This window comes from Nansenia antarctica (genome assembly GCF_963989245.1).
Source record: "Nansenia antarctica genome assembly, chromosome: 4".
NCBI classification, from domain to species: Eukaryota; Metazoa; Chordata; class Actinopteri; order Argentiniformes; family Microstomatidae; genus Nansenia; species Nansenia antarctica.
In genome coordinates, this window is record NC_137689.1 from 54,805,146 (window position 1) to 54,831,422 (window position 26,277).

General features: G+C 40.5%; 2 protein-coding genes across 2 annotated transcripts; both read left to right on the plus strand.

Moving 5' to 3' along the window:
- The first annotated feature begins 1,765 nt into the window (after window positions 1–1,765).
- On the plus strand, window positions 1,766–12,046 carry wdr36 (WD repeat domain 36). The gene is made up of 23 exons (XM_080528628.1): window positions 1,766–1,969; window positions 2,428–2,455; window positions 3,259–3,359; window positions 3,510–3,627; window positions 3,833–3,965; window positions 4,052–4,106; window positions 4,377–4,509; window positions 4,658–4,833; window positions 4,950–5,070; window positions 5,325–5,390; window positions 5,521–5,604; window positions 5,761–5,915; window positions 6,007–6,121; window positions 6,383–6,548; window positions 7,317–7,425; window positions 8,253–8,332; window positions 8,680–8,787; window positions 9,018–9,115; window positions 9,681–9,826; window positions 9,929–10,048; window positions 10,517–10,598; window positions 10,927–11,114; window positions 11,675–12,046. The coding sequence occupies exons 1-23, from the start codon at window positions 1,814–1,816 to the stop codon at window positions 11,822–11,824; spliced, it is 2,688 nt and encodes an 895-aa protein (XP_080384754.1). The 5' UTR covers window positions 1,766–1,813; the 3' UTR covers window positions 11,825–12,046.
- A 1,172-nt stretch (window positions 12,047–13,218) lies between these two features.
- Window positions 13,219–25,760, plus strand: camk4 (calcium/calmodulin-dependent protein kinase IV; the record flags this gene model as incomplete). Its single annotated transcript, XM_080528773.1, has 11 exons — window positions 13,219–13,337; window positions 18,115–18,193; window positions 18,517–18,579; window positions 19,083–19,165; window positions 19,541–19,613; window positions 21,735–21,825; window positions 21,992–22,066; window positions 22,425–22,500; window positions 23,044–23,170; window positions 23,938–24,090; window positions 24,544–25,760. 11 exons carry the CDS (start codon window positions 13,219–13,221, stop codon window positions 24,709–24,711), a joined length of 1,107 nt encoding a protein of 368 aa, XP_080384899.1. The 3' UTR covers window positions 24,712–25,760.
- Window positions 25,761–26,277: the final 517 nt, after the last annotated feature.

Sequence of the window (26,277 nt, forward strand, 5' to 3'; positions counted from 1 at the left end):
CTGTTTTCAGAAATCATTGATAAATAATCATTGCCATCTCACAATGTGGAGGTTTTAGACACTTGTGTTCTATCTTCTACAGGCACTGAAGGAGAACCATAACTGTGGGAGAAGGGAGCTGCAGAGAAAGGTAAGCAATTCAAACCCTCTCATTGACTTAATTTCAAAATGTTTTTAAGTAACTCACTCCATCTTACATTTAATTTCATTCTGCAGCCAACATGCATTTTCAAATGGTCTAACTGTCCCAGTGGAGGTATGGAGGAGTTGAGGGCCATACGGTGCAAACTGGCGAAGAAAATCTCTCAGGTGAGTAACTGAAACATCTGGAACATCTTTCATCTATTCCATATCTTGTCCTCAATTATTATCATTAATTGGACATGTTTTATCTGTTTTCCACATGCATTTGACATATTTTCAGATAACAAAGGCATAGAATTTAATAGGCTTCTGATTTTCACAGGTTCCAAAATGTGAAAAAAAGGGAAAGCCGGACAAGAAGCAAAGAATAGGTTTTTGTAATTTTTTTGACTGTTGGTCCAACTTTATATCTGCAAACCTCACAGGATGAGATACAAAAACATCTGTTTGATCCTAGGATAAACCCTGTTCTGTTCCTTTCTTCTCCTTAAATTTTTAAAATAAAAAATACAATGTGTGTCATCGTTTTTGTGTAATTATATATTAGGGGGACCCCAATTGAAATAAGCCAGTGGCTTTCTTGGGTTTTTATCCTGTTAGTTGACCTTGTATGTAATATGTACTTTCATGTACCTACTTCTGCAAATCTTCTAATAAAGTTTTCAATCAATCAAAAAAAAGGGTTGTATGTATCACACTTCTTATAATGGACATTATAATGTATGTAGAAAATCATCCAAATTAGTCTCTTGCTGTAACAACAATGTTGAAGAATAGTTATAGTGTGTGTGTGTGTGTGTGTGTGTGTGTGTGTGTGTGTGTGTGTGTGTGTGTGTGTGTGTGTGTGTGTGTGTGTGTGAGACAGACATACAGACAGACAGACAGACAGACAGACACCTCACTGTACATACTTTGTGTTTTGTCCCCCGCCCCCACCTGTGGTGTATGTCCCCACCTGTCCTACCCGCTGTACATACCTTATGCTTTGTTGTATTGTTCTTCCCATGATGGATGTATGTTTATCTTGTAGATAGTACTAGTTATTTGTCTGTATTATCTTGTAGATAGTACAAGTTTGTTTTGTCTGTCTTACTTGTAACGATGAATTGAGAATCAAGGACCCCAATTGAAATAAGCCAGTGGCTTTCTTGGGTTTTTATCCTGTTAGTTGACCTTGTATGTAATATGTACTTTCATGTACCTACTTCTGCAAATCTTCTAATAAAGTTTTCAATCAATCAATCAATCAATAAGAATATTTGTTACCATGCCAATTGTACATTATTGTTTCTAATTATGTTATTAAAGTTTTAACAATATTTTACTTTGTCTTACTACTTTGTGGGCTGGTTTCATGGACGCAGATCAACAATAAACCTAGACTAAAAAGCATCATCAATGGAGATTTTCCATTGCAAATGTGATTTAAACGGCAACACCGACCCTGTATTACCAAGTGGTGAGAGGAACCTGTGGTTGTAATTCTTGGGGGAACTAAAGATTCCTTAAATTACCTTCATCGGACACATTTTAATGTAACACACAGTGTGTTCATGAAAACACAGGCAAGCACGACCCTTGTGAAATAACTTAGTAAATAACTAATTAGTACAAGACGAGTTGCACGAGTTAATAGAAATCGTTGATTGATGTACACCATAATTTAAACATGCCTGTGGGAAGTAAAAAGGGTAGTGTTATATTTTCGGGGTTCCGAGCATTGGGACTATATTCGAATCACCTCTCACACGTGGTGCGGTACCATAAGAAACACCGAGAGTTCTACCTTGTGACAGCAGTGGGAAACTGTTTCCACACGTACAATGTAAGTGCCTTTGTTGCGAAATGTAAATTATGATTGTTGTAGATTGCCAAATACTGTAGTTGTTTGTTTACTTTTGTGCATTTGCCACATCCTATGTAGCTAGGTATGGCAACTACTAGCAGATCAAATCCATGAAACTGAGACAGTAGTTACACATATGTACAACATTGTAACATGTAACATTGTACAAACATTCTATCTTTATCTGGTCTAGGCTATATCGCCTATTTGAATGTTGTTTGTACATTTAAATGTGGGTGTTGTGTCTGTGTGTGCATACTGTATACTAATTGTATAATTATATGGTATTATACACAGAGCACCCAAATGAAAATATAAAGATAATACTAGTCACTGATCTTCACTACACTGTCACTGTTGATCTCCTCTTCTTGACATTCATTGCACGATCCATTTAGGCCTATGTTTAGTAATGCCAGCTATTTGTGATGTTGCAGGTCAAGAAGCTTGGAATCGTTGCTGTCAGTAAGTAGAACTCCATGTGCACATCCATAAAACATACAGTAGCCTAGTGTTATCTAATTGTAGCCATATACTTTACACACTATTATAATATAATGTAGCCTAGTGGTTCCCATTCTGGGGGGCACCAAAGATTTCATGAGGGGTGTGATATTTGAGGCATTATACACTCACCTAACACTTTTAGGAACACATGTACACCTTCTCATTCATTCAGGTGGTGTAATGGTGTGGGGAATGTTTTCTTGGCACACTTTGGGCCTGTTAATACCAATCAATCATCGCTTGAATGCCACAGCCTAGTTGAGTATTGTTGCTGACCATGTGCATCCCTTCATGGCCACAATGTACCCATCTTCTAAATGGATACTTCCAGCATGATAATGCACCATGTCACAAAGCAAAAGTTGTCTCAAACTGGTTTCATGAGCATGACAGTGAGCTCAGTGTTCTTCAGTGGCCTTCCCAGTCACCGGATCTGAATCCAATAGAACACTTTAGGATGTGGCAGAACGGGAGATTCACAGCTTGAAAGTGCACCTTAAAAATCATGTCATCACGGACCAGAATCTCAAAGGAATGATTCCAACATCTTGGAATCAATGCCATGAAGTAGAAAATTGAGGCTGTTTTGATAGCAAAGAGGGGCCCAAGCCAGTATTAGTATAGTGTTCCAAAGAATCCACTACCACAATAAAAAGACAGTGACTGACTTTTTTTCCTTTGAAAGAAAGAAATGACCATTGTGAACAGGTGCATTGTGGGCTACTGGCTACCCCTGATTTATGACATGTTTCTGACTTCAGGTAACGCACTTCCAGAGGACATATCATGCGTAGCAGCTGATCGAATGCTGATCTATGTAGCTAATGGGAGAAAAGTAACAGCATTTGCCAGGAACAAAGAGGTAACAAAGTAGATTTCACCCACACGTATTCAGAGGATGTATTGATTATTTATTAAATGGTTAGGACTGTTTCTGACATTAGAATGACACTGGATGTGAGAGAACAAAGTTATTATAACAAACCACCTGTGGAATGTTGCTTCTGTTCAGGTCGTCCACACGTACGTGGGTCATGGGGCTGACGTTCACCTCCTGTTGCCTTTTGGGGATCACGTGATTTCTGTGGACAGGGACGATGTAGTCATCATCTGGGACGTCGAGTCAGAGGGTTTGTGTTGCATCCAGATCCAACAGTTCATGTTTTTTCTTTTGTTGTTGCTGTCATGCATAAGATCTGTTCCAAAACCAGATTTGCCTAAGAATTTATAATATGCATATTATATGAATCTATAATATGCATTAGTTATTTAATCAAGCCAGTGTTTATGATGTGCACTGTGCATGATACTGATCGTTTCCCTTTTGTCCCCCAGAGGAATACCTGCAGATAACATTCGACAAAGCGTCATTTGAGGTGTCTGCTGTAATGCACCCAAGCACTTACCTGAACAAAATCCTGTTTGGGAGCAGCCAAGGAGGCCTTCAGCTTTGGAATGTCAAATCCAAGTATGTGTGACGATTGATTACAGTGTGCTACTGTATTTTAGAACCATATAGTTGTGAATGTTTAATTAAGTTGTTTTATTTCTCAGCAAACTACTCTTCACCTTTCCTGGATGGGCATCAGCAGTCACAGTGCTACAGCAGGTTGGTAATGGTGCCGCTTTCACCTTTTTGTAGTTTTCATGACGCTTATGAAGGGTCTGTTCATACAAACACGTAATTAACTTGCATCTAATATAAACACCTTTAACATGCCCTTTAAGTATTATCCGCTGCACACTAGATTGCTAGAATTGATGATGTGTGGATATTAAGACTCTGGACTGCTCTGGATATCTGTCTGGCTAATCAGTCGAGTGTTTCCTGCCCAGCTCATACTGTAGCTTTCCTCTCACTCCTTTGATCTTCCCTCAGAGCCCAGCAGTGGACGTTGTGGGGGTCGGCCTCTCATCCGGTCATATTATCATCCACAACATCAAGTTCGATGAGTCAATGATGAAGTTCCAACAAGACTGGGGCCCTGTCACGGCCTTGTCCTTCAGAACAGGTGACGTCACCTTCCAAACACTATGTAGCATAGTCAGAAGTTGCAACAAATCCCTCAAAGTTGTGTGTGACACTTATTCCATATGAATGTAGGTTTTTTCCATTCCAGTTCTTAAAGATGTACATTTTGTTGTGTCATTCTCCTATAGATGGCCATCCAGTAATGGCTGCAGGTAGTCCTGTTGGACACATTGGATTGTGGGATCTGGAGGAGAAGAAGCTTGTGTGTCAGATGAGAGATGCCCACAGCACAGCTATTGCTGGACTGACATTCCTTCACGGCGAGCCTCTCCTCATCACCAATGGGGCTGATAACGCCATTCGGGTGAGAGTGCCCTCATTATTTCGCTCACTCTTGAGAGAGAACATGGTGGGAAAGAAAAAATCAGTTTTTCATTTATTTCTTGATGTTCTAGTATACTGATCAGTCACTTTCCACAGGTCTGGATCTTCGACACGGCAGGAGGAGGAGGCCGCCTTCTCAGGAGCCGTTCAGGACACAGTGCCCCGCCAACTAAGATCCAGCATCACGGCCAAAATGGCCACCAGCTTCTCAGTGCTGGTATGTCTGTGAGATTCAGCCTGGACATTGTGGGTTGTGCATTTCCAGTTAAAACCCATCAAGTGGAGATTTGAGCTAAAGCATGTGGTCCTGTATTTCTGAATTCCTGTATTTAAATCACACCACATGTTATGTGCAAAAACTGCTGTATAAGGAAAATGTCATTGTATGTTAACAAATGTCTTTGTTTACTGTAACTGTAGATGTTGAATATTCAAGAATGTCCCTCTTATATACTCTTAACCTTTTCTTAGGTCAAGATGGCACTCTGCAGTCTTTCTCCACTGTCCATGAGAGATTCAACAAGAGTTTAGGACATGGTAAGATTTCCTTTCTCTTGTGTGGCTATAAATACTTTATTTGACTACTACCTGTGCATATTAGCACTATGAAAGTCAACATGACTGTATTGATGAAATGATTTCCTAATCACCCAAATGATATGTCTAGGTTCAATCCACAAGAAGAAATCTAAAAAGAAAAGCTTGAGGTATGATCAACTGAAGCTTCCTGCAATCACAACTTTTGCCTCAGGTATGTTGAATATTATTTTGCCTCAAAACCCATTAAGACATTAAGATTGAATACTCTCAAATCACTATAATATTTTTAGGAGCATATTCATTCGCCATTGAATGTGCTTTTTAAAATATTGAACATTGTTTTCATATGACTGTATTCCTCCGGTAGAGTGCGCCCGTCAGAGTGACTGGGACAGTATAGTTGCCTGTCACCGTGGCTACCTGATCACCACTACCTGGAACTATCAGAAGGCCACAATGGGGGCATACAAGCTGGAGCCTGAGCGCTTCAATAGAAACCGCGCCCTGAACGTCCATGCCACGGTAAAGAAATACAACTTTTTACTGGTCGCTCACACACACAAAAAGCTACACCCATCATGTTGTGACACCCATTTTCTGGACCCCCCTGCAGGCAGTAGATATCACATCGTGCGGTAACTTTGTTGTGGTTGCGCTCTCATCTGGACACGTCGATGTTTACAACATGCAGTCTGGCATCCATCGCGGTCACTATGGAGAGGACAAAGGTGAGGAACCCACAGTCCCACTCTCTTTGAAGTTGTTTATCAGGTTTACTGGTGTATCCTATCCTGGTCTAGAGTGACTGATGACATCCAACAAAGTCCCTTAGCAGTCATGGCTATACAGTCAGTCATCTTCACTCACCATACTGAGGAGCCTTATCTAGATTTGTAAATGTTACCAATAATAGCAATGTGAATGGCCATACAGGTCCTAGTGTCATGACTGTGTGTATACACTGAGCTTCTCCTGTCCTGTCTCCCTAGCCCATGATGGGCCAGTGCGTGGTGTGTCTGTGGATGGACTCAACCAGCTGACTGTCAGCGCTGGAGCTGACAACCTGGTCAAGATCTGGAAGTTCAAATCCAGGAAGCTGATCCACTCCATCAACCTGGGAGCCTCTCCCGCTACCACACACCTGCACAGAGACAGGTAAGGGCCTGATAAAGGTAAAGGCCTACAGACTAGGGCTGTTACGATTATTCGACGTCGTCGACGTCACCGACTACGTCAATACGTCGGTTAGCGTAATATGCGTCGGTTAGTCGCAAAAAAAAAAAAGGATTTTTTTTTTTTTTTTTAACCTTTATTTTACCAGGCGAGACAATTAAGTGTATGAGTGAAAATGGATAGCTACTAGCTAATGTTACACAAGCAATGTAGCTCACCACAGTTCGTATGTCTTGTCTTCTGGTGTTAGTAACGTTAGCTATGTAGCTGGCTAGCTACGGTAGCCTATTGTCATTGTGGTGCGAGCACCTACTGTACGTTATCTAGCTCGTAGCTCGCATGCTACGTTAGCATCAATTTAGCTAATCATAACATAGCAGCGAGAGTAACGTTAGCTAGCTATGTGTTGTGGTGATGGACAGACTTCTAAATGGCCATGTTGGCATTCAAGTTAAACATAGCAGTGAGGTGGAGACAAATTTTTTATTTATTTTTTTATTTTTTTACAGTACAAAAATTATCGTTAGACTTACCGATAAATTAGTCGTTAGACTAATCGAATAACCGATAAAATAATCGCTAGATTAATCGTTAGAAAAATAGTCGTTTGGGACAGCACTACTACAGACCAGAGTGCTGCCTACACAGCTGCAGTGATTCTGGCTTGAGCCTTGATTGTTGTTTTTTCACTTGGTAATTCTATTGCAGTAGAGTAGCATCTAATTCAAGGCTTTTCTGACCCTGAAAAAGTGGAATGCTGGCCATAGCCCTGGACGACTTCATGCTGAATGTCCTGGACATGGAGACCAAGAGGATTGTCCGCAAGTTCTCTGGCCATCGAGGACAGATCAATGACATGGTGAGTACAAAGCAAACCTCGCTCATTCACTCACTCATTCACTCTCTCTCTCTCTCTCTGTCTCTCTCTCTCAGGGCTAACATGTGTTGCCCATTAGCCAGGTTCCACAGTGGTGCCAGTGCGTGCCAAGGCCAGCTATGGCCAGCTGGTGCTCAAAGCCCAGTGTCTTAAGCTTAATAAACAAGCATGTTCTAATTGATTCAAAGACCCACCCTCAACAATCCCCAAACACATTCCCATACCCTCAGAACTGAACAATGACAAACAAATACAAATATAAAACAAACAGCATTCATTCATTCACTAGCCATTTCCAAACGGATGCTATAGGACTGAAACAGAGTTTAGAGGCATGCTACAATGCCTTCAGATTGAAATCTGAGTGGTATTTTCAGCAAAAAAAACAGAGCATAATAGGTCTCCTTTAAAAACACTTAGTGATAATTTAATTGTTTTAAGCGCTATTCAAATACATTTGTATTGTGTATTTACAGCTAACTGTAACTAGGATTATGCTATAAAAAACCACTTGGATAACTAGGGGTGTAATGGTTTACGTATTCGTCCTTCGGTTCAGGAAATCAGCTTTACCCACTGCACGCACAGAACTTTTGTATGTTAAAGTGATCTCAGCCAGTACGCATGCACACACACGCCACAGAGAGATTGTGAGTCTTTTAGCTTAGCAGCGGACACACTTTGAGGAAGGCTTTACACACTGAAATGTCAGCTGTTCTTTGTCCCTCAATAAATGTTAGCTTACATTTTGTTCTCACTGTGAGGTGTCCTAGAAGATGAGAACGTTGTTTTGTGATGTTTCCTCTCAGGCATTCAGCCCGGACGGCCGCTGGTTGATAACGGCGGCCATGGACTGCACCATCAGGACATGGGACCTTCCCACTGGCTGGTATGACCAATCCCACTCCCTTTGAACTTGTTTATCAGGTTTACTGGTGTATTGTATCTTGGTCCAGAAATTACTGAAATTACTGAATTATTATGACATTACTACGAAGCCCCTTAGCAGCCATGGCTATACAGTCAACATGGCTCTTCACTCACCACACTGATGAGGAGATGACCTTTATCAAGGTGTGTGAGAGGCTAACTTGCTCTCATTCTGAGGAGCCATATCTAGATGTCTAAGTGTTGTCCATGATTGTAATCTCTTTCAAGTGCTGTTGAAATGAATCCCCAGCCAATCGTTTTGACTTGGTCATGTTCTCACTTCTCACCCTTTCTTTTTTTGCCTAGCCTTGTCGACTGCTTCTTGGTAGATGCTGCCGCGGTCAGTCTCAGCATGTCACCCACTGGGGACTTTTTGGCCTCCTCCCATGTTGATAACTTGGGAATATGCTTATGGTAAGAGGAAACCGACTTCAAGGGAAGACTGCAGGGTTGCAAACAAACTGTATGTGATTCCTACTGTACCTGTTATTTTTTAAGCTGTTTTGTGATTCGTTGGTGTTTTAAGGATTCAATGTGTCCCGCTGTTGTATAAACATCACATGTGCTGTTAGTAGTATTAATACTAGTCGTATTCAGTGGTAGTATTCATTGGCGTCACTATCAGGTGTTCTTCTGTGGTACAGGTCCAACAACACCTTGTGCAGCATGGTGTCACTACGCCCCCTGCCTGCAGATTATGAGCCTACAGTGATCATGCTGCCAGGAACCTGCCCCAGCCAAGGTACCAACCCACAGACCCGCCTACTGTGTCCGCATGTCACACTTACTGTCTGCCTAGCCCCCACACCATCTGGACTGGACTACCCTCACATGGGCAGCTCTGTAGATTTAAACAGATTTTTAGAAAAAATGTTATGCATGATATTTAGTATGAGGACAGCTAGTTGAGGACCTTGTTTATAGCCATTATGTAATCGCCATTTAAGTGTCATAACACTACTGTTATACAAATTGTGTGCCTGCCTCCCCCACTCCCAAAGGAGTAGGTTTATCAGGCTGAATTGTATATGAATGACAAAGCAAACATGGTGAGAGTGGCAGGATATTATACAGTAACTACCTTACAATGAGAAACAGTGAGGTTTCAAGTTTATTGTTACGTCACATTACACAAGTAATGAGCTTCGATTCCTGACATTGCAGCACTAGACAATATGGCAATAGGCATAATTCAAAATATATATATATATTTTGCAATGTCGACGTAGTCATCAGAGCAGAGCAGAGCAAGGGCATGATGAAGGGTCATATTTCCAAAGTGCTAACGGTAGAAGTTGTTTCTGCAGATGAGGAGGCAGAGATGGACGAGGACACAGACAACTCTGAGATGATCGAGTATGTCTCTCCGGAGCAACTGGACGAGCAGCTGGTGACCCTGTCTCTCCTGCCAGACTCCCGCTGGAAGAACCTGCTTCACCTGGACATTATCAAGGTGTGCACTGTCACTATGGAAGCACATGGAACAAATCTTGACTATATAATAATAATAATAATGCTTATTAATTACGTTGTCGCTGTTTTATCATTCGTACAGAAACGGAACAAACCCAAAGAGCCACCCAAAGTTCCAAAGGCGGCCCCCTTCTTCATGCCCACCATTCCAGGGCTGATGCCCCAATTCGCCCCCTCTGAAGACCCGAACCAAGCAGGACAGGTAAGAGACTGTTCAGTGGTGGCACCAGGCCAGGGCAATGCGTCTTTAATACAGCTCTGTACATACATGATCATTAGTGATGCACGGGTTGACTCACAACCTGCTGTCTCTGCGGTTATATCCGAGGGGCGGATGGGTTTAGGTTCATGAAATATTGTATGAATGAAAGGCAGATGGGTGGTGAGCGGGTTGAGTAAAGAGAAAACAATGCATTAATAATAACAATAATAATAATTGTGCAATTCGTATCTATAGGTTACATTGAGGTTTTTCATTCATTATTTGTATCTGGCAAGAGTGCCTAAGCTTTAAGGCCTAACTGTATGGGTGAGCCAAATGCTTTTGGGCAGTTGGGCAGACAAAGTGAATCCAGGACTAGAGTTGAATTCAGTAAGAGAAAAGCTGTAATATATATATATTTGCAGGTTTGTGGGAAATCATGTTTGCTCTTTTGACTTTTTTCTTCAGTCAAGAGTTGTGAACTTTGGAGTGCTGGCACAAAAGTCCCACTTCTACCGCCAGCTAGAATCCGCTTTGCTCAGCAACAAATGTAAGTCTGAATCTAAACTCGGCTGGTGATTCACCGCAATGATACTCAACACCTTGATACTCTGCACCTAGGTCCTAGGGCATGGTCAGAATCATAATACTTAAGGCCACTGCTCAGTCTGCCATGTCTAGTTAACCTGAGTGTTAATTTTGTACTTTATTTTCTCTCAACACAACTTTGTATTGCTGATGTAATAATAATAATAATAATGCATTTAATTTGTATTGCACTTCTAATTCAAAAAGAATCTCAGAGTGCTAAAGATGTACTTTAACATACATTGGTAAATGCAACTGCAGCCATTATTCAGCATTGTCATTCGTTCCAGATGACGGCCCTGTGAGTCTGCTGAAGGAGATGGGCCCATCTGCTATTGACGCTGAGCTTAGAGGCCTAGCCCCAGATATGGGCGGAGATATCCCTGTTCTCACAGGCTTCCTGAAGATGGTGGCCGGCATGCTGGACTCCAAGAGAGACTTTGATCTGGCACAGGCCTACCTGGCTCTCTTCCTAAAGGTAATGGAACAGGCTAATAACTGGGTATTGAATAATAAGAGGAATAGGGACTATTCCCATATCCACTTTTAGTAGCGATTAAAAATGGCCAACATCATCACTATGAAATTACAAAGCAATTACTGAATTACTATGTAATATACTATGTAATAACAGACTTACTACACAGGTATAGAACAACGCAATGTGACGTATTACTCTTGACTCAGGTAGCAGTAGATGCAGGTGTTCACTTGCATTATCTGCCAGCAGATGGAGGCAAAATGTTATGATTGAAGAGAAAGAACAATAGTATGATGTAATAGAGAGAGAGAATCAGTAATGATTGGAAATGGAAAGGAAAGATTTATTGAGTTTGAATTGTGTTTGATATATATGCAAGTGTCTTTAAGATATTGTTTTGTTCAGTGCATAAATTCCTATTTAAATCCAAACGTGCATACTCAAAGAACAAGAACAATGATTCAACAGTAATGTTGTTTCTGAGTGTATGCCTGGTAAGGGAACATAACACAAGGAGTTGCCATTTATGGGCAAATAATGTGTTTCTCTCATTTCAGCTGCACCTCAGGTTGATCTCCCAGGAGCCAGAGCTGGTGGAGGAAGCCTCCAGAGTCTCTGAGAAGATGGAGGAGACGTGGACTTCCATGCAGACACTCTTCAATCAGAGTCTGTGTTTGCTATCATACACCAAGAGTGCACTGCTTTGAAGTGTGCCTCACCCAAATATTACCCACCTCCCCCCAAACAAACAAAAACACATAGACACACACACATCACTGCCCCAATTGATTTTTTTTTTTGTATCAGTATGGTTTCACAGTTGATGCAACTGTGTTGGACACATTTTATATCTGTGCTCATATTTTTGCCAATGCTAAATATGAAGTTGAGTCAGTAGTTTTAAGAAATCTTAGCTTTAATATGTTGTATATACCATTCAAATAAATACTCTGTTATTGTTGTTGTGCTTGAGAATCTTATTTATTTAGTTCTAATCATTGGATTTTCTAATTATTTTATTTAGAGATGTTTTCTACTGTCTTGATGTCACATTATATTACATATTATCAATATGACACAATAGATCTCTATCTGTACTACTGTCTTTAAAGAAAAAAACAAGAGAGAAGACTAACTTGATGTTATATTATATAACAATATATATATATATATATATATTAAAATATATAAATATATATATATAAAATATATATATATATTATAATATCTGAGGCAGCCCTGTTGGGGATTTTATATATTTTCCCTCTGACTGGGCAGATAGTGAGCAGATGGCCTCTGTGAGCGCCTCTGTAGTCATGCACTGCTTGAGTCCTAAAGGATGACCAACCATTCAGGGAGTGTGGGATTTGGGCCTGACATGCCGTTTCGAGCTCCCATTCTGTGTTTTAATGACAGTATTGATAGGGCATTAGAAGAACACTTTCATGTATTCACAAAGTGTAATGAAGCATTTGAATTACAATACCAACAATCTATTGTACATGGAAAACGTAACATTATCAGTTGGCCCTGCACCCCACCACGAAACAAGTTGTATTTAGTTAAAATATTTGTCATAGTCAATTCAACGCAATACTCATATACTCATACTCAATTCAAACGCTTACTCGATTCAACGCAATAACTGTTTATGGCAATATGACGTGCCTGATCATGACCTCAGGTAACTGAGTTGTTTCTGATGTTACATTGGCGACAGTAAGACCCGGTGGAAACCAGCTGAAACGCAGGCTACTCTCACTTCGGCTCTGCACACTTGCTTTTCCTGTAGCCTACACAGTCAGTGCAATATGGTAGCGAAGCGGAGCTGGCGGCTGTGAAGAATAATGCATTTAGGTTTCATTCAGTACTCCAACCGGTTTAGGATATTGCCGTTTTACTGATGTGACATTTTGTGGAATGGCTGCGTTCTCTGTTTCATTAGCGCTTCTTGCATAAAAGATAACGGTCTCTTTCCACCTTAGAGGTACTCTCTGACACCAACTCGCTTTCCTTCACACCACTGTAACTGAGTCAAAGCAGTGAATCGCCGCAGGGGAGACGGCTCTCAAGATACTTGAATCCATCTCGATATCTAGAGATGCTTCAAGTCACTATGCAGCCCTCATCCAGAGCAGCGGCAACGGCCGATTACTGGATTGATGGATCCAAGAAGGAGACGCTGGCTGACTATTATGAGTTGGAGTCCGAATTGGGACGGTGAGCATGATATGTAGAGTTAGAGTATAACTGTTACCATGTTTTGCTTTGAACTGACTTAATATCGCCATGGAATCTCATACTGAGCTGATGGTTCTCACTCACAGATTAGTTATTATAGCCTACGTATTGCTTTTTAGTTCACAGACTATCCACAATTGCTGCTATTGTATGGTATGTTCTTATTTTCATTGGTTAGATTATACAGTCACACACACACACACACACACACACACACACACACACGCACACGCACACGAACACGCACGCGCACACACACACACACACACACACACACACACACACACACACACACACACACACACACACACATACACACACATACACACACACACACACACACACACACACACACACACACACACACGTACACACACAGTGGGTTACCACGATTTCCTGCCCCGAGTAGAGGCATTTTGTTAAATTGAAACTAATGTTCAACAACAACAACAATCTAATCCAAAGTAATGCAGCGCAACTGTCTAATTCAATTGTTATGATTGTTTTTTATGCGCACAGCCACGCATGTTTGTCCTCAATTGCACTTTGCTGCATATTCAACACTTTGATTGCATGAAAAATAGATAGATACGTTGATTTCCCTCAAGTAGGCTATAGTCACATTACTTTCGCTCAAGGTACAGAAAACATTGTTCCCATTCAGATACTATTGGATTTCATTAAAGTAGTGTTTATATTACCTAACAGTTTCTAGGCAATGGCCCTGAAAAAGGCCACCACCAGCACAATAACAGTACTATATTTTACAGATTATTGGTGCACAATATTACAGCTCTATGTTGTGGTCAGGTGACAACATCGGTGAGGATTTGTACCTTTTTTATTCAGGTAATATTATGGAAACAGCCAGATTAGGGTGGTATTTAAGGTGCCATGTTGATTATAAAGGCCTACTGCTTTATGTCTTATAGAGGGGCCAAACTCCATATAGTGCCTTGCATTATGCAAACCATTCTGATTGATAACAGAGGGACAACTCCTGCACTTAAGGATATACCATTGAGGTTTAATGAGATTTAATCAGGATCGTGGAATTGAAACAGGAAATTGAATCCATCGAATAAGGGGAGATTAGTGGCAACCAAAGAGCTCCCATATGGATCTGATGCCAATCTGGCTGAACTGCTCTCAGTCATAAGCAGAGAGAATATACCTTGTGGAGTTTCAATTAATTCAAGTTTGAAATTGATTTAGGTTAGAGGATAGGCAATATGGTAATATCCTTAAGAGTCTGACCGTATCTACTGCATATCTGTTGACTCAGGGGTTCACAGGAAGGCCTTGAACAAGTATGTGTCTGGTGTGGTGTTTACCATCAGACCAATAATGAAGACTTCTGTGCGCTTTCAAGAACTTGACAGGGCTCAGAAGTGACCCGGCTCATTGAAGGTTGAACACATGTCTTTGGGTATTATATATCAGTTATATCATCACACACAGGGAGGTTCAGCTTTTGACTCTTGAATGTTCTCAATGAGTCCAGTGAAACCATTTGGCCCTGGGAGAGCACAGTGGAGCCAGCTGAATGCATAATGGAGCTTGCTATGCTCCTGAAAGAAGCAGCATCTCTCTCTCCACTGGGATTATATAATGCTGTGTGAGTACAAAACGGAACCAGGAGCAGATTGTGTAATGTGCATGCAGGCAGCTCTAAACAGTCAAAGCAAAGAGGCCATCCGTTTTTTTTTGTTCTGTTTTTTGCGGTTTACAACTGCTTTATTTTGAGTTCCATACAATTGGAAAAAGGATGAGGTCAATAAGGTTTTGTCTTGTCTTTTGTGTAATCTTTTCAATGGACAGTTATTTTTGCAATCTTTAGTTGGAAATATTGTCCCAACCTTTGTTTCAGAAGTTCACACATTTTGTAAATAAATAAGACAATACAGTAGAAATAGTATAAAAATATAAATGACAACTGGTCCCTAGGCTATTACTATTACAATGTGTTGCGTTGGTTGTGTTGCTTATACTGGCAGCGTTTATGGGAAAAGCTTTTAGTGTTATTCATTGATGATAAATCCTATTTTCACAGTCACTCTCTTTGTGGATTACAGCACAGTCTGTGGAGTAGCTCTCTGGCAATGGTCATTCTATCTGGATTGATGAATCTTATCCATTAGTGAAGCTCATCACTGATTATCTGAAATGGTGTTCTGGTCTCTGATGAAGACCCATCTGTTAAGTCATCCCGCAATTGAATGTTTTACCAGAAAGGCCTTCCTGATGAAGCTGGAACTAATGTCCCTCTCTGTGTGGACCAAGGTCTGGCAATGCAGATTTGCCTGTCTATCGGCCACTTAGTGGTCGAGCTGTAACAATGCACCTCATTCTAAAGGTATCAGCCTGCCAGGCTAAATGAAAAATATGTATGATCATCCATGGTATTTGTACAGTATAATCACCTCTAAATGAAATAATCTTTCTCAGGGTTGAGTGCTTCAGGGCAATGCTACATCATTCAAAAGTAAATTAAGGTAAGAAGCTACAAAAACAATACTAGTACCAAAACAATACTGGGAGAAACTGAATTGGGAGTAAGAATATGGAGTAAAATTAACCCATTAATTGACTAAAATAAATGAATGAATACATTTACACACAATGACTTAATACCTTTTGCAGGTGTTGTACAAATCACAAAAAAATATTGTGATCTGCTATACCATTAGGCGTATGAGATACAAAAAGAAAGTCGAAATTACTTTTCTTTTAGATAAAATCTTCATCGCAGTCCATGTTTGCTTATACCTTGGGCTGACAACTGACTATTATTCTATTTATAAAGGAATTATCGAAATGTCACTCCAGTAGCTACACATCAGCTGTTCCAACACAATTCCAAAGGAAGCATGAGAGACTGCACTAATTATTTATTGATAATGTGTGCTCCCTCATGTTGTGGTCGTGGCCTGTGTTTTTCTTCCTCTTACTCCAGCCAATGACTTTCGCTGTGGAAGTTGAATAGGAAAATGGTCATTACACATGCTCTCATACATCATGTAAAAAGCAAGGCGAACTCATTAATATAGATCCCTCTGGTCTGTACAACATTAAGTTTTAATGATTTAATGAAATGAGGCATTGTAGACATTACAAGGAGGAGGGAGGAGGATATGTTGAGATGAGGTCATTCACTCTCCCTTGTTAAGCCTTTGATTTGTTCCTTTCCATCAAATATGTGTTCCATGTGTACCGGTATATGTGCATTCCAAATATGAGCCCTCTTGCAGCCAACCGATTGCGAAACATAATGTGTGCAAGTTCTGTTTTTATATCTCAAGTCTATTTCTCAGAATTGTAATTATGTTATGCAGATTGAAGCTGTAAACTGGCTGTCATGCCTGCCTGATGTTTGCACATGTACTGGCTGGGAGGATATTTCCTATTGCCTCAGAGGAGAAAGAGAGAAGATGATAGAAGGAGGAGAGGGAGATAGAAAGAGAAGGTGTGGGGAGAGGCGAGAGAGAGCGAGTGCGAGAGAGTGAGAGAGAGAGAGTGTTGGTGTGTGTGTGTGTGTGTGTGTGTGTGTGTGAGAGAGAGAGAGAGTGTTGCATGTGTGTTGCGTGTGTATGCTGCTGGTTTATCTGTGTCTGCGGTGCCTAATGAGAGCCAGGATGCTTTTACAGAAGCTGCGTCTGCTCTCTCCATCCTAATTGCATGAGCTAAGCTGTGCAACTAAATTTGATTTATTTGCTCATTGGAAGGCCTCCAATGTAGCCATCATATAATGAAGATAGAGTGCTGAACCGTATGTATCCTTCTCTGATCCATTATAATAATCCTCCTTTTACCACAGAACACTTATTATTAATAGCCTATATCCGATAATGCATGGTCATGTTGTTTACCTCAAGTTTAAATAAAAAAGATTCTCCTCAAAGTACTTTGAATGGATAAGCCTTTATGGCTCAGGGCTTTTAATTAAAGAGGAACATGGCTTTAATGACACAGCGCCAGTGGCCCAGGTGAATGAGCTGCTGACCCATTTCAACTGAAAAGATGATAATGCCATATCCAGGGAGAATTAGATCCTTCAATCCAGTGAGAAAACCAGTGAGAATACCATCTCCATGTTTTCCAACTGTCTATGTATGTATTATGTTAAGTATGTACTTTATTTATTTATTTATTTTATGTAACCTTTATTTTGTCAGGGAAATCACCTTGAGACCCATGTCTCTTTTTCAAATGTGCCCTAAACAAAATACAAAATAACAAGAATAGTACTGTAGCATTGTGGTGGCATTTGCCAACCCATCACCTAGAGGTGCACACATCAGTACTAAGACAAATGTTATGTTACGTTGTTATTGTGCATGTGTAGGAAGGCTGTAGTTCCTCTATTAACTACATTGTTTAATAAAAAATATGTTGTTACATAATGCTTCAGTGATTTCATTATAATTAATCGAGTTAAGTGTTTTTGTTAGTTACCTTAGTTGTGCAATGACAAATAAAATGAACTCCATTACAGAACAATTACAGAACATTCACAGAAGTACTATGTAACAACATCTTGATACAATGTTACTGAGAAACTGGATGTCAAGTGGTACCCAGTGTCGAATTTCCTTTGGGACAAACTCCACGTCATCATGGCGGGGGTATAGGATCTCATTAAAGCCTCTAAGCCATTCCCTGGGATACAGTGTATTGGGCAATGTGCATACCAACATATCCCCACCCACTTGACAGTTATTGCATCTTAAGCTGCGTATATTCCCTCTCCACACAGGGGAGCGACATCAGTGGTGTGCAGATGTCGACAGAAGGGAACGCAGAAGCCCTACGCAGTGAAAACACTGAAGAAGACAGTAAGTTATGACCTGGAGTACAAGATACTGTGGACAGGGAGCATATCCTGTTTCATAAAGCCAACTAACTAGCTTTTATAGTAATCATTTTACCACGTAGCAGTGCCTTTGCTTTTACCACCCCCTTGGGTTGTTAACTCAAATTATACAAAGTGTATCGTTGGCAGTAGTCGGCCTACTCGTATACATACATAGCTTGAGGGTCTTCATATACTACTTTTTAGTGTACATATTAGGACTTTTCAGGGCTTCCCAGTGTAATCATTTAACTTAGAGTTCAACAGTTTCACTTTTCTTCCCTAACCTAGTTTTTGTTTCTGCAGGTGGACAAGAAGATTGTGAGGACAGAGATAGGTGTTCTACTCCGACTCTCTCACCCAAACATTGTGAGGCTTCTGAGAAATACTACTACTACTACTACTACTAATAATAATAATAATTATTATTATTATTATTATTAATAATAATAATAATAATAATAATAATAATAATTATTATTATTATTCAATCAACTTGTCAGTCAATTGTTGGAATTTAGTATTTGATGCTCTAGGCAAGGGGTCAGCCATAGCAATTAGGAGCAATTAGGGGTTCAGTGCCTTGCTCAAGGACACCTCGACATGTGGCCAGCTGGGGTTCAAACCGCTGAACTCCCGACCTTGCGATCATTAGACGCTGGCTCTACCTCCTGAGCCACAGCCACCCCTGTATAAATGTATACATGTTCTACTGTTCCGTTTTCTTTCAAATAAGTTTAGTGTATCGTTTTGCTTTGCTTTATTTATTTTTTAAATGCATTCACTTCTTAAAGATTTTGAATTTTTATCTGACGTATATAATTAACATGCTACCATTGATGTGTCTGACCTTCCTGTCTTTTTTTTCCCAGATCAAACTCAAAGAGATCTTTGAGACCCCATCAGAGATCAGTCTGGTGTTGGAGCTTGTGACTGGAGGAGAACTATTTGACAGGTTCGCTCACTGTCTTTAGTGTCAGTCACTGTACATGTACATTACTGTACATAATTACCCCCCTGACTGGGTGACCTGACCCCAACTTCTATCAGATTTCCAATGTAGGAGAAAAGGATAGTAGAAACACACACATTTTCTCCCCAGTTTTATCACAAACCCCATGTACCACAGGTATACATACAGTCATAATGCAATACACAATACAATACAATACAATACAATACAATACAATACAATACAATACAATACTATACTATACTATACTATACTATACTATACTATACAATACAATACAAAGTACACAATTGCGGAACTTAGTCACTCGACACCATTCCTCTGTCTAATAATCACACTGTGTTTCGATTTCATCAGAGTTGTGGAGAAGGGCTACTACACTGAGCGTGATGCTGCAGATGCTGTCAAACAGGTTCTAGAGGCTGTTGCGGTGAGTTGATCTCAACGAACACCTGCCTTGTCTAAAGCTAATTAATGTCAGCCAAACAAACTGTTGTCATGCTTTTGACCTGCATATCTGTGGTAACCTCCCACTTCTCCTACAGTCCTTCTACTTATCTACATTGCGCTGTAAGAGGAAGCTTATAAGCAAAACCAGTATCAGAGGCTCTATGGTGAATTCGATTCCAAGCTCTCCTGTATGTTGTTACTGTAATCTTCTTTTCTGCTCTTCAGTTTGCAAAGTCTTCTGTTGCCAAGGAGATGAAATAGTAAGACAGTGGGGATTCTGAATGCATTGAAATCAGCTCAAGGCTGGCCGTACATGATAAAATAGCAGGTGTGTTCCCAGAGGTCAGATGAGGGGAGAAAAATAGGGCTTCTAAAGCTTCAAGATCTTTATGAAGTGATTCTGTGTTGTTGAGGAAGTGTTTGTACTTTGTTGATTTGCCGTGATGTATTTACATGGCCGCTTCGCATCCAGCAGAGAGGTTTTTGGGGTCTGTTACATGACAAGCCATCTGGATATTTCACATCCCAGTGGACCCTTATGGTAGCTCAATGTCCCGCCAATCTCATTGGCACATACAGTATCGTATTTTAGTCCATTCTTGTTTGTGACAGATCTGTTCCTTTCTCATTATCTTCTATGATGTTTAGTTTTGTTTCTTTGCACAAATAGAAAGACACTGTGTACACGGTTAAAAGAATGTGATCTTATTATTATTGTTGTTTTATTCAAAATCAAATGACAGAATTTCTGTTCACAAAAAACGTTGATATTCACCATTCTAAATGGCAATAGTATTTCACAAATCAATCTTTCCTTCAATTGTCTAACATATGGAATACTTCAAAGGTACTTTCCCTGACTGAAGAATGCTACATTGAGAGTACACAGCTGTGCAGTTGAGCTACGATGGCCTATTTGCCAAAATACATTATTTTGACTGGAATGGTATGGCATCGGTGGGAGGCCCTGGATGCACCAGGGTTTGTGGGTATGGGTGTGTGTGTGAGATGATGGTGGTGGTGGAGGGGGGATGCTGCTGCCTTCCCACACTCTTATGATGAGACCTTATGTGTGTCAGCTCCACAGAGCCTTGCACAGGAGTAGAGAATTCCCCTCTGATATAATGGAGAGATTTACACCCCAAGTCACAATAAATGGTGTGGGGAATATGATGCCTTAATTTCTGTGGCTGTCTTTAAGAGCAGAGAACATACATTTTTGTTGTGGTATCTAATTCAGTACGCACTGTCATGCAAATTTGCTTTGATTTACGTAAGAATTTACATAACCAACCACCCACAATGTCCAGATGATAAACGTTTACAATAGCCCACAGATCTTATTGTTATCATGACTGCAAAAAAAAGAATAATGTAGGCCTACACCATTTGTGAGCTAGTGTGATTGCTCTCTCCCACCTTTCCTTTCAGTAGGCTGCTTACTGCTCTGTCCTCTGTAACTGGGCAGACTACTATGGCCCACGTTGTTTTATTTAATGAGTTACCGTGGTAACACTTACCAAGTGCTTGGTAAAAGCTGAGCCCAAGTAAAAACTGAGCCCAAGAATAGTATAAAAAATGGTTACAGAGTCAGAGAGAGATGTTATACTGTATCGTTATACTGTTCCAGGAGTGTTGTGGAACTGGTGCTGAAAAACCAGGGCAAAGAAAGAGGAATGCTCTTTCTTTTTTTTAACGTTATTTTAAGTGCAGCCCCACTCATATTTGTCATTTTATTGGATATAGTTAGTGAAGACAGGGAAGTAAGGAGAAGAGGGCATGTCAGCAGGGCATGGGCCAGATTCTAACCCATGCCGACATGGGCATATGTGTGCTCTGTAGACCGCGGTGCTAGACCACTGGACCACCCCAGGCCACAGGAATGCTCTTTCAACAGTTTACTATATGCTGGAATATTGTGTGAGGAGAATACATTTATGCAACGATTTAATGAGGGCAGTGGGCATTTTCAGAGTGGGCATTGACATGAATTGAAGAGCAGTGCAGAATCCTAAAACAGTCAGATCAGTAACACACAGTCACAACAACACAACAACAAGTCAGTCATTCACCTGAGTGTTGTTGTCTTGTCTTTGGGCAGTACCTGCACGAGAACGGAGTGGTGCACCGAGATCTGAAACCTGAGAACCTCCTATATGCCACTACAGCACCAGATGCGCCTCTCAAAATAGGTGGGTTACTCAATGCACTTAGGGATTCTCCAATTATCAGAAAGAACCTCCATTGAGCCTGAACAGACTCTATTATAATATATCTGATCAGAGATAATTATGAATCCAGGAAGATGCAGGATCTCTTAACGTGTTTCTCTCTCTCTCTCTCTCTCTCTTATTTCAGCTGATTTCGGTCTGTCAAAGATCATAGATGATCAAGTCACAATGAAGACAGTCTGCGGTACACCAGGCTACTGTGGTGAGTTCTGATCCATTTCTGTGATGCTGTGTAATTTATTAGTCACCATGCTGTTTTACATAAAGTAAAGTAAGGGTTATCATAGTAATACTTAATCCACATACTAGCCTAAAAGGCTATAACTTACATGGATGAATTTCATGAATTGGTTTTCATCTCTCTCTCTCTCTCTCTCTCTCTCTCTCTCTCTCTCTCTCTCTCTCTCTCTCTCTCTCTCTCTCTCTCTCTCTCTCTTTCCCTACCTCCTTGTTACGTCTACCGCATTGCCTCTCCGCCCCTCCCTCCCTCCCTCCCCCATGAGCCGGCTCTCCTCCTACCTCTCTCGCTCTGTTTTCTTTTCCTCTCCCTCTTCCTCTAGCCCCAGAGATTTTGCGAGGATGTGCTTATGGACCCGAGGTTGACATGTGGTCTGTGGGAGTTATCACATACATCTTGTAAGTGACAACAGTCTCTAAAAGTTGATAGAAACCCTGAATCATGGAATTAAAACACGTCAGTTAATGTTCACACACAACAGTTTAATTGATTCGATAGCAGCACATTTCTTTAAGCAAGAAAAAAATCATATGTGGCTCATTTGGCAAGAGGAAGTAGGAACCATTTTCAGCTGTCATCTTGGAACTAACTAAAGCGTGTTGGTGCCTGCCTGTTTTAGAGCTTGTGAATGATGTTGTATTTTCACACACTGATTATGTAGTTGTAAGTTCCCCATTATAGAGCAAGCCAGGAAATTAAATTGCAAAAACCAGTAGTCAGAAAAATTGCTGCTACTGTATATGGATTCATAAAAAAAAGCTTATATAGTATTTTGGTTTGTCACTTACTCAAGTGTGCCAGTTGCAACTGCTTCTGTGATATATGTGTAGTGGAGGCCACTGCCACTGTCTCTGCCATTGCCTGTCAAACCATAGCTACTACATCACTTGACCACAGCTGTCAGTGGTTGATATATGCTTCATATTTCATCCCCCTGACAGGTTATGTGGCTTTGAACCGTTCTTTGATGATAGAGGAGACCAGTTCATGTTCAAGAGAATCTTGAACTGTGAATATGAGTTTGTCTCCCCCTGGTGGGACAATGTGTCCCTCAATGCCAAGGACCTGGTGAGTGACCCACATGTATTTATTTTATTTTTTTCTGAGTGGGGCAGTCATATTTTTCATTTTATTGGACAGATATAGTGAAGACAGACAGGAAAGTAAGGAGAAGAAGGGAGAGAGGGCATGTCAGCAGGGTATGGGCTGGATTCGAACCCATGCCGACATGGGCATGTGTGCACTGTAAACCGCGTTGCTAGACCACTGGACCACCCCAGGCCACCCACATGTATTTATTTAAGTAAGTAACCCAGGTGTGCACAACTCCAGGGGTCCTCAAGGGCCACAGTCCTCCTGATTTCAATCAAAGTCATTCATTGGGTAGAAATGTCTAACTCCCAGTTTCCTTGTTCAGTCACAGATTAAAAGGCTAGAATGACAACCACAGATTAATTTGTGGTTCATATATGCTTTCTGAAATGTTTTTGCTTTTTTGGTGGACAAGATTAGCACACACAGGATTATAGTGAGCTAGCATACAGATATCGAATTGATTGGACAAACACATTTGGACTACTTTCTTCTTCTATCAATGGGTTCTGTCTTAGGTGGAAGTTCAGTTATGTGTGTCTCTGATTATGAAAGACGAGGAAAAAGGAGAGCAAATAGAAAAGGAGGGCAAGATAGACTACATACATCTCCTAAACATATCCACAATACAAACTGGGCCAACTTGTTATGAGGACAAAACTCACACTCCAAGCAAATAATGAATTCATACTTCTCTCAATGACCCAGTTACTAACCACATGTTACATGCATCTGTCCTGTAGGTGAGAAAGCTGATTGTTCAGGATCCAAAGAAGCGGCTTACCACCTTGCAAGCTCTGCAGCACCCCTGGGTGACTGGGAGGGCAGTTAACTCTGCCCATATGGACACCGCTCAGAAGAAGCTACAGGAGTTCAATGCACGCCGAAAGCTAAAGGTAGGGAAAAGCCTCTCAATGTGGGGTAGCGGGGGTAGTGGTGGTCTAGTGGATAGTGAGTTGGACTTGTGATCGGAAGGTTGTGAGTTCAAATCCCGCCTGAAGCCACACCACTGCTAGTGTGCCCTTGGGTAAGGCACTTAGCCCTCAGTTACTCCAGGGGGAATGTCCCTGTAATTCGTAATTGTAAGTCGCTTTGGATAAAAGCGTCTGCTAAATGGCAAAATTATTAATTATAGAATTATCAATGTGGATTTGTAGTTGATAGCAAGTACCTTGTTTTTGGTCTAATTGTTTGGTGTCTCACCATTTCAATGTCCCTGACCTTTGTGTGATCATTTGAATGAATACCTACACATACCTTTGTAATGGAAGCAGAAACAGGCATATGGGCTTCCAGTCACAATGATTTGCATAGTACACATAAATGATCTGTTGTGTTTGTTGTGACAGGCAGCAGTAAAAGCTGTGGTGGCCTCGTCTCGACTGGGCAGTGCAAGCAGTCATAGCAGTGCTGACAACAGCAAGAAGAACTGTAGCCACTCGTCCAACCAGAAAGAGGCACACGACTCCGAAGAACAGCCACACACTGAGCAGTCACAGATACAGGAGGGCTCCTAACTGTGGACCTTCTCTCTGTTCTTAATCAGGAAGGCAATGCCCTACTATTGGATTATGAAGTTGCTGAGTGGCCACAATATGGTCCAATAACAGACTTTCTGTCACCATACCGACTGGGGACTGTCTGCCTGGTTTTTATTGCATGTGACTGATCTTATTAAAAATGTACAACCTAAAACCTGGAACATTACAACGACATGACAACAACAAGTATTTAAGGATGCGAAATGGACATTTCTAACTGTGCATGCACATGTCATAGCCCCACAGCAAGTAGCTTTATTCTATGGTTGATCTCTTTAATTATACAATATAATATCATAACTGCAAAATGGCTGCTATCAAGTATCCACAGCATTCATTTGCCAGTTTGAAATCTAATGTGATGCACAGAAAGTTAGTTGGTCATTATGTAATGGGAATAGGAATGAAATGTACAGAAATATATCTGGACTGATATTCAATACTGGTCAAGTAAATCTTACACAAATATACAGTATCTGTGTGAAGAACAGGTTGGAAAAATGAACGGAACCTTTATTCTAACTTGTAAGGAGAATGCCTTATTGTACCTTATTAACTGGTTTTACACTCCCTTTGTGAGAAATATTTGATATCTTGTTATGAATTAGACTACAATGATTGTACTCAAACACACTTTGAAAGAACAGGAGGTTATTTTTTAGTGTAGAGTTGTTTTATCTTATGAACTTTTCACTTTTGTATACGAAAAACTTGTGTACAACTGAAAAGGCACCCCCGTTTTGTATTGCATTTGCAGGGAAATGGATATTAATGGTCATTATATGGAAGTAGATATTGTGTGCCAAAATATCTCTGTCTAGGCTTTATGATAATATCCCCATCTGCCATGTACAATGGATGGGGTTATTCTCTTTGTGCAAATATTTCTCTCATCGACCCATTAACTGATATGACTGCAGTAAAACACACACAACAGGCAGCTTTCGTAGTGAATGTTTATATAAAATGAATAAAGAAAAAGGTTGGCTATGTATTGAAATGTAAGCATGCTTTTGCCTGCAGTAAGAGAACGCTGTGGATAATACTGTATAAGAAATACACAGAATCAGTATTATTGAGACAACAGGGGTTGTCCTTTTGCATGTTGGAATGTTCAACTTTACTGCTGCGATTTTCTGTAAATAAAAAATAAATAAAAAAGCACAGTACGTTATTGACATCACATGACTGAGATGTAATCTGTGTTAAACAGTGAAGTATTAGAGGCCCTACTGAGTGCCATGTGATGCAGACATCAATTTATTCATTTTCTATGTTGAAGGGAACATTTAATCATTGTTGTCTTGAAATAATTGATTCAATTTGATGATTGATTCAGGACTCACTGGATGACAAATAAAACAATCTAGCTGTTTGTTTGAAGAGTTTTGTAGTGTGTAAATATATGTGCTTTTTAAAAATGTATGCAATCAGGTTATCATGCAATAACAGAATAACATGGTCCTCCAGACAGCTTTGAACTATGCCACCATTTCTCCACTTTTCCCATAACTGTACTGTAGGTTGAGAAGGCCAGGTAAA

Bases quoted from the DNA above. Each gene is read 5' to 3' on its own strand.
- wdr36 (XM_080528628.1), top strand. From the start codon at position 1,814: ATGCCTGTGGGAAGTAAAAAGGGTAGTGTTATATTTTCGGGGTTCCGA. The intron at 2,456-3,258 runs GTAAGTAGAACT...TTCTGACTTCAG, and splicing joins GCTTGGAATCGTTGCTGTCA to GTAACGCACTTCCAGAGGAC. The intron at 4,107-4,376 runs GTTGGTAATGGT...ATCTTCCCTCAG, and splicing joins CAGTCACAGTGCTACAGCAG to AGCCCAGCAGTGGACGTTGT.